The sequence below is a fragment of the Myotis nattereri genome (genome assembly GCF_964212035.1).
Source record: "Myotis nattereri genome assembly, chromosome: 3".
NCBI lineage: Eukaryota > Metazoa > Chordata > Mammalia > Chiroptera > Vespertilionidae > Myotis > Myotis nattereri.
The window spans coordinates 8,661,934-8,670,090 of record NC_138077.1 but is presented as its reverse complement, the minus strand read 5'-3'; the positions used below and the strand labels follow the sequence as shown (position 1 = coordinate 8,670,090).

Genomic DNA, 8,157 nt, shown 5'->3' with positions numbered 1-8,157 from the left:
TTTGGGGCTCGGGACTGGGGGCTCGGGATTTGAAGGTTGGGGGTGGGGGGGCTGGGGACTCGGAACGTAGGGATAGGAGGTCAGGGTTAAGCTCAGGACTCAGGACTGGGACTCGGGGCTAAGGGAGGGTCGCCGAAAAATGACGTCAGGGACCCGCGTTTCCCATGCCGCGCCTGCGCAGGACCGGGCGCTGGCCCCGAGGGGCGGGAGAAGACGGCTCCACTGCGCTGGCGCAGCCCCGCCCCCTCACCGGGAGGCCAATGGACTCGAAGGACACGCCCCTGACGACGCGGGCCCCGCCCCCTGGAGACACGCCGCGGCGGAGCCAAATCCTCCGGGATAGCGGGCAGGTCCAGGGCCGGGCTGGTGGCTGGGGTCCCGGCGACCCATCGCCATGAAGCTAACGCGCCAGATGGTTCTGTCCCGGGCCAAGGCCTCGGAGCTGCATAGCGTGAAAAAGCTCAACTGCTGGTGAGGCCCGGAAGCCGGGGGCCTCCCCGCTGCCCAACCCCTGGCCTGGAGTGGGGACCCCTGTCTGCCCCCCCCCCCCCCCCGGGATTGGGGCCTCCCGTTCGTCACCTCCGCCCTAGAATGGGGCCTCCGCCTGGCACCTCCGCCCTGGGTTGGGCCTTCCCCGCTGGGCACCTGCGCGGTGAGATGGGCCTCCCAGCCGACAGCTCCGCTGTGGGGCGGGGCCGAGAAGGGCCTCTTAAGGAGCCGGTTGGAGGAGGAGGGCGCCTCCAGCCTTCAGCCTCCTGTCCCAGACTGGCCTTCCGGGTCCCAAGAGCCCACAGCCTCTGGGAGGTGCTGCCACCAGCTCAGGTGGCATTGGCTAAGGTCATTCCAGAATTCCCACAGGCACACACCCCACCCTTCCCCGCGGCGGTGTTTCAGACCCAGGCTCCAAACCTGCTATCCTTGCCGGAAACAATTGGGATTACCTGGAGGACTGTTATGGGGCTTCTCCATAGGCAGTGGTTCTCAACCTTCCTAATGCCGCGACCCTTTAATACAGTTCCTCATGTTGTGGTGACCCCCAACCATAAAGTTATTTTCGTTGCTACTTCATCACTGTAATTTTGCTACTGTTATGAATCGTAATGTAAATATCTGATATGCTATATGTGTTTTCCGATGGTTGCGACCCACAGGTTGAGAACCGCTGCTAGAGGGACTGCTGGTTCCTCTGTGGACGGTCTGGTTTCTGACATTGCCAGTCATTGGGAACCAAATCTACTAACAAGGTGGGAGATTAGGTGATTGAAACCATTTCTAGGAGAAAGTAAGAGAATTGAGACTCTCCAGCAATGATTTAGCAGTCCTTTCTGTAACTGAGTCCTCTGGGAGAGGAGCTGTCCCCAGGTGACTCGCTGTCTGGGAGGTGATGATGTAGGTGCTGTGGGGTCAGTGCAGGCTCCAAAGGCAGGACCAGAAGCGCTTCATGAACTCCTGAAGGAGGTACAGGTGTTCACCGGGGACTCGGAGGGAGGCTTCACATGTGACTGTGAACCGGACAGTTCGGGTGGGAATAGGGAGCTCAGCCAAGAGCAGACCTTCCTCCCGAGGGTGCCCGAATATTGCCCACAGTGTAGGCGCTCTGCTTGTTCATTAAAAAGCTCTTCTTGCCCTGGCACATATGCTACTTTGGCCACAAGGTCCCGTCCTTCCTTTTCAATAATGCATGACTTTGTTCTGCATGGGCTGGTCATACTCTTCTCTCAGCAGGAAGAAACAGCAACTCTAATTCGGGCTTTCTAAAGTGTTTCATGAGTTGCATGTTTAGCCTTTGAACTTGGCCTCTTATGAAGACTCCCTCGTTTGTTTACATCGTGAGGGACACGATCCTGCTGCCACAGCCTTGAGAGTGAGTCGGCCTTGTGTCCTGCAAGTGGAACAGCCTCCATTGCTCCTCAGTCTGAGATGCCGCCCTCAGGCACCAAGCCTGTACCCTGTGGTTTTGTTGATAATCTGCCATGAAAGAGTTTTGACACCTTTGTCAGTTGTCTGGGCAAGCTTTTCCTCTGTCATTGAAATCATGGGATCTTAAAATTTGTAAGCATTTATTGTTCTTTTGTTTTTTGCTTTTTAAAATTTCTTTATTGATTAAGGTATTACATATGTGTCCTAATCCCCCCCATAACCCCCCTATTGTCTGTGTCCATTGGTTGGGCTTATGTGCGTGCATACAAGTCCTTTGGTTGATCTCTCTCCCTTACTCCCACCCTCCCCTATCTTCCCTCTGAGGTTTGACAGTCTGATCGATGCTTCTCTGTCTCTGGATCTGTTATTGTTCATCAGTTTATGTTGTTCATTATATTCCATAGCATTTATTGTTAATTTTTGGAGTTATTTCTAATTTTTTTAATTAACCTTGAACAAAATTAATGTACATATGTCTCTTCTTTCCCCAGGGGCAGCCGCCTCACAGATGTAAGTATTTAATGCTGATCCCTGATCCCTGATCCCCGAGTTGTAGCCTCTTCCATAAGAAACTGTTAGGCTGCAGACCTGCACCATTCAGTTCAGGCCGTAGTCAGGTGCTTTGTTCATTTAGCAGTTGTTGTAAGGCAGAGCCACTAGTAAAAATAACATTCTCTAGCACCCAAGTTTATTTTAAATTCCTGTAAACATTTGCTTTAGACACGTCATTGAGAGGCTCCTGTGTCCATGCGGGTCTCACAGAAGAGGGAGCAGATCCCAGTGCAGTCTGCTCTGACCTAGGGAGGAATCCGGGGCCTTGGGGCCTCTGTGGGTTCCTGGACTTCATGTCACCGAGGAGAAGGTTCCTCACTTCAGCTTCTGCTCTTGGTCACGTCCAGCTTCACGCTCCCCCACCAATGGCAGGAAGAGATGGGGCGGGGGTGCGGGGCAGTACACAGGGCTGAGTGAGCTGTGAATAGATTTCTTCTTTTCTTTCTCACCCCCAGAATGAATGCCCTCAGCTTGTGCAGAGCTGAGTGCCAGTCATTCAGTTCTTATCTACTTTTGTAACTTGAACTGTGCCTTTCCTTAAAAACAAAGTTTGAATGTTGCTGAGTCACTGGACTGTCCAGAAAAGCTGATTCCACCTCAGGCAGTAGCGGAAGAGCTGCATATTTAGTAGAAAACACACACACATACACACACACACACACACACGCACACACGCACACACACACACGAGACTCATCACCATTGCAGCAGTAGACAAATCCGTTGCACTATGAAGCATCCTGACCAGACCGTGAACCTGCTGTGGTCAGGGACCATCTGGCTTCATGCCCAGTGAATGGCAGGCACTTAGACACTTGGCGGTTGCACCACTCAACAACCCGACAGGTTAGGGAGCTTGACGGACCCGCCTGGGCCTCTTGCTGCCCTTTCCCACTGAATCAACAGTGTTAATACCACCGAGATCCCGGTTTCAATTCTGTCTCCCTCTTGGCCCAGCTGTGTTGGTGAGAAGGGATGTCCGTGCTTTTCCTGGAGGTCAGGGACGGCAAGGAGGAAGGTTCTCTGTCCAGCTCCCTGAGGTCCTTGGAGGGCTTCTGAAGCTAGGACCGCTCTGTCTTGGCTTCTGGCAGTGTCTGATGGCAAGGCTGTTTGAAAGCTTGAGAGAGAGCACATGTTTCTCCTCCAGGCTGAGGGAATATCTAGGCTGTAGGGTGGGGGGCATGCAGAGCCCACGTGCGCTTGCATAGATAGTGCCAGGTGAGAGGGAGCCACTCTCCGTAGGCCCTGGAGGTGGGGTTGACTGTGGCTCCAATCTGTTGGGCTGCTAGACGTGATGTCACAAGGCCAAGGCCAGCAGTGTTTGCAACCGCTTTCTCTTCCTCCCTAGATCTCCATATGCCGGGAGATGCCCAGCCTGGAAGTGATCACCCTCAGGTACCTGAATGCCTGCTGTCACTCTGTGTCACTGGGGCTTGAAAGAGGAGGGGAACCTAGATGACCCGAAAACCCCAGGAAAATATGGGAGGGCCGCTGGCTCCTTGGCTCCGCCCGAGCTCCACCCTCCTTTCTGCCCTCCGCGCCCCCCGCTGCGTCCCTGCCCACCCTCTCTGCAGGTCAGTGGGTACAGCCCCCCAGGAATGAGCAGCCACCCTCACGGTGGCCACATCTGCCCCCAACAGCCCCAGCCTTTTCTGACCCGGTTCTATCACTGCTGGGAACTCTGCCAGTTTCTCTATCACATGCTCTGTCATCCATGACTTGCCTCTTTTTGCATCATTGGCATTTTAACAGACTAAGGGAAACCCTGAGTGAACCAAATTCTGTCATTGGGGTTCCAGGCAGCTGGGCAGCTTGGAGGATGTGTCCTGAATGCCCCCTACCCACTCTGGGCCCAGGGCCGCAGCTGATGCTGGGATCCCTGCTGCTCGATGCTGGAGAGCTTTCTGCAGGTCCCCCTGTGTAAACCTGACAGGGAAGACAGACTCTCCCTGTATGGCAGTTCCGAAGGTTCTGGAACTATAGGCCCTGGGGTCCCGTGCAGGCTCCCGTGACTTCACTTCCTGATCACAGGGCTGGCCACCCTATTGGTCCCTCCCTTGCCCTCTGCTGGTCCTTTGGGCCTTCCTCGGTCACCTGGTGGATGCCTGTGCTGCCCACATGCACTCACGGCACCCATCCCTGGCCCAAGCCTCTTTGGTGGGTGCCTTCTCGTGGGATGAATGAGCGAAGAATGGGCTACAGCTGTGCCCAGGCTCAGTCCGTTCTCCCACCTGGGCAAGGCTCAGACCCCTGTGCCTCGGTTTCCCTCTCTGTAATACAAGATAATATCAGACAGAGGCTCACGGCGCTGTCTCTGTAGCGTCAACAGCGTGTCCACCCTGGAGCCCGTGAGCCGGTGCCAGCAGCTGAGCGAGCTTTACCTGCGGAGGAACCGCATTGCCAGCCTGAGCGAGCTCTCCCACCTGAAGGGCCTGCCGCGCCTGCGGGTGCTGTGGCTGGCCGAGAACCCGTGCTGCGGCGCCGACCCCCACCTCTACCGCATGACCGTCCTGCGCAACCTGCCCAGCCTGCAGAAGCTGGACAACCAGGGTAGGTGTCCAAGCCGAGCACGCCCCAGCGCAGCCTCCCTCCTCTGCCCTTTCTGCCAAACCCTGACCCCTCCGGGCCTCCCAGACACCTCCTCCTCCAGAGTCTCCCAGAAGGACCCCCGGGCTTGTCCCGGTGATCCATTACGGGATGCAGCCCCACGTGCAGAGCGCAGGGTCTCCGGTGAACCTCACACTTGTCTGCCCCACTGCCGACACGCACTGGGCTGCCACACACTCACCCACGTGCCCTGGATACATGTGAGGTCTGGGTGGGCCGAATGGTGTCACTGCTGGCCCACAGGACCCAGGGGTCATGCCCCTGAGCTCCCCGCTTTGGCTTACCTGGTGTGGCCTCTACCTGTTGGGGGTGTGGTGTTTCACCTGCACCTCCATGGCCCGCAGGCAAGCCTCTGCCTGTGCCAAGGGCGCCTCGTGCTCCGCCTCCGGTTCCGCCCGTTCCCGGGGCTGGACCCTTTTCTGGGTTGTCTGCCTTCTCTCTGTGCTGGTTCCTAATCCTAGTCCTATGTGCAGTTATCTTCTCCCAGATGAACAATTTTAATATAAATAAACTCCAGGGCAATTAAGTCAAATGGAATAAATGCAGTGAATGCTGTTTCTTTTTAAATTTTAATTTGAGGTTTCTTAATGAGTATTTGCTTTTGGGAAGTGCTGAAAGTCAGGTTCAAAAGCAGTCATTGGCCACCTGCCATGTGTCCAGCTCATGCGCGGGCCGGGGCATGGCTGTTGGGGTGGACAGACAGACACCTCTTCTCTAAGGCAGGCTGCTGTGTGCCGCGGCGTGGGACCTGCATGCAGGCGGCCGCTCTGATGCTTTCCCCCTCCTTCCCCTCGAAGCTGTGACTGAGGAGGAGCTGTCCCGGGCGTTGATGGAGGGAGAGGAGGTCACGGCCCCCAGCAGAGAGGGCATGGGGAACGGCAGGCCCGAGCTGTCCTACGCCCTGAGTGCCATGAACGCCGCTGCCGAGACCGGAGGGGACGCGCTGAGCTACGGCGAGGAGACGGCGAGGTGCACAGGGGTCTGTCAGGGTTCGCCCTCTTGAGGAGAGCCAGCAGCCGTGTCTCCCTTCTCTGGGGAGGGAGGGGAGCGAAGTGCCCTGGGTGGTCCTTTCTCACCTGCCCTCGTGGCCAGAGAACGCTCCAGGCACAGCAAGTGCGCGTGCGGAACCCGCCCTTCATGGGTGGCCTGGAGGTGGGGCTCGGTGAAGGGGATCAGTGGGCACCTGGGGGCCAGCTGGCAGAGGGAGTACCAGCTGGAGGAGCCTCCAGGGCAGCGGAGGGGCCTCTGAGGACAGTTGTCTGATTGTCATGGACGTTGTAGAGACGGTGGTTTCCAGCGGGGCTGCCAGGCTCCGTGCACAGCAGGCGAAGCGCTGTCTCTCGCATCATGTGTGTTTAGTCCCCCCACCCTTGACCCGGGGCAGGCACCCCAGGGCCCCAGGGAACCCGAGAGAAATGGGTGGAGCACCTTCCCCCCTCCAGTCGGGTGCTGCTGTCGCTCCCAAAGTGATGGCACGTGGTGGGCGTGTGGCTTCGTACTGGCGAGTGGGAGAGCCACTGTTAGGCGTCTTTTCCTCACTATGCTCTGGGCTCTGGGCACTGACTCTGCAGAAACGGGCCCTGAGCTGCCCAGCCCTCACGCACTGTCGTCACCCCCCACCAGCACACAGGGACAGCTCGGCCTGAAGCCCCCTGCCCGGGACCGGTTTCCTTCCTCCCCACAGAGGGAGGCTGTGAGCAGCCGCAAGAGCAGGGTAAGTGTGATGGGGTGGCCGTTAGCTGCCTCTGCCCAGGGTGTGGGAATTGTGGGAGTGGGACGGGGGCTGGAGACACCACAGGGACTAACAAAGCCAGGCTCAGGTGCGGGTCTCAGGAGGTGGGGGCCCCACAGTCCCCTTGTGTCCTCTGAGTGCACGGTCTCATGGCGCGGTGTGCTGAGCCACGGCCATTCCTGTGGGCATCTCACAGGAGGAAGCTCACCTAGCCCGTGTGCAAAATATCCCCCAAATCTTCATAGCAGACATGGCAACGTTTCCCTGCTTGGATGCAGGTAGAAACCGAGTACAGACACATTGACACACACATGCATCACACATGTCTGAGCACATGTTACTGAGTCGCCCTTGGCCACTTCTGCTTGACCACTGACCAGCTGTGTGACTGAGGGCCAGTGACTCAGCCACTCTGGGCTTCCAGGCTGTGAGCATGAGAGATGGCATGCAGGGAGCCCCCAAGGCAATGAGCGCCACCCCAGAACTGCTGCTGGCACCTTAGGCTGCACGAGTCTCCATCTTCCCATGTGTTAGCGGGTTGCATGGAAGGCCGATCCCCATGACATGGCGTGCTGCTGGCCAGGGCTCTGGGCACGTTATGGTGGGGGCAGCCTGGCCTTGCCGGGGGTGGCACTCAGCCAGTAACTCTGTGCCCCCAGAACAACGTCCTGACTGCCATCCTCCTGCTGCTTCGGGACTTGGACACTGAGGGGCTGGAGGCCGTGCACCAGACCGTGGTCAGCAGGCTGCAGGCTCTGCACAGACAGGAGCTGCAGGAGGACATGGAGTGACCCAGCAGGGACCTGCCCTGTGGGACCTTCTGCTGAAGGCATCTTCCCGAGCACCCAGGAGGTGAGGCCGCTTGCCACAGCCGCGGCCACTGCGGGACCCTAGGCCGAGTCCCAGCACCTGGGGCTTGGTCCTCAGGAAGCCTCAGCCCGCCCTGGAAGGCCGAGCTCTCACTTCGGTGGCACCTGGAGAGGGCAGGAGGGCGTCAGGCGCTGGCTGGGCAGACCCTGCTCCCTCGCCCTCCTGTGCGGGACGCCCTTCTCCCTAATAAACATTTTCCGAAGCCCGGCCTGGAAGCAGGTTTCCTAAACGATAGGCATGGCCTTGGCATTCACGCATTTCCCGCAGGCCGTCTCTGACTCAGTCATGGGGTGCATTTCTGGGCTCAGGAGCCTTCCAGAATTATGGCCTCCCTGCAGACAGACGCCCTCCTCAGATTCACATCAGCAGAGGGTGTGTGCAGACTGTGTGACAGGCCTGGAGGGACAGGCCTGCCGTCTGCTTGGGCATCCAGGTGCGGCCACAGGTGGAGCTGCTGGGCGGGGTAGGACGGCCTC

General features: G+C 58.1%; 1 protein-coding gene across 5 annotated transcripts; it reads left to right on the top strand.

The window, feature by feature from the left end:
• Window positions 1–311: 311 nt before the first annotated feature.
• On the top strand, window positions 312–7,883 carry CFAP410 (cilia and flagella associated protein 410). 5 transcript variants are annotated; one of them, XM_081088068.1, is made up of 8 exons: window positions 312–471; window positions 1,152–1,244; window positions 2,412–2,430; window positions 3,821–3,867; window positions 4,793–5,022; window positions 5,877–6,048; window positions 6,703–6,793; window positions 7,471–7,883. In XM_081088068.1, the coding sequence occupies exons 1-8, from the start codon at window positions 395–397 to the stop codon at window positions 7,600–7,602; spliced, it is 861 nt and encodes a 286-aa protein (XP_080944194.1). In that variant the 5' UTR covers window positions 312–394; the 3' UTR covers window positions 7,603–7,883. The 5 variants fall into 5 exon arrangements, with proteins under 5 accessions (XP_080944194.1, XP_080944196.1, XP_080944195.1 ...); XM_081088070.1 differs by lacking the exon at window positions 1,152–1,244; XM_081088069.1 differs by lacking the exon at window positions 1,152–1,244 and having other exon boundaries at window positions 5,799–6,048.
• Window positions 7,884–8,157: the final 274 nt, after the last annotated feature.

Bases quoted from the DNA above. Each gene is read 5' to 3' on its own strand.
- CFAP410 (XM_081088068.1), top strand. From the start codon at position 395: ATGAAGCTAACGCGCCAGATGGTTCTGTCCCGGGCCAAGGCCTCGGAG. The intron at 472-1,151 runs GTGAGGCCCGGA...TGCGACCCACAG, and splicing joins GTGAAAAAGCTCAACTGCTG to GTTGAGAACCGCTGCTAGAG. The intron at 6,794-7,470 runs GTAAGTGTGATG...CTGTGCCCCCAG, and splicing joins TGAGCAGCCGCAAGAGCAGG to AACAACGTCCTGACTGCCAT.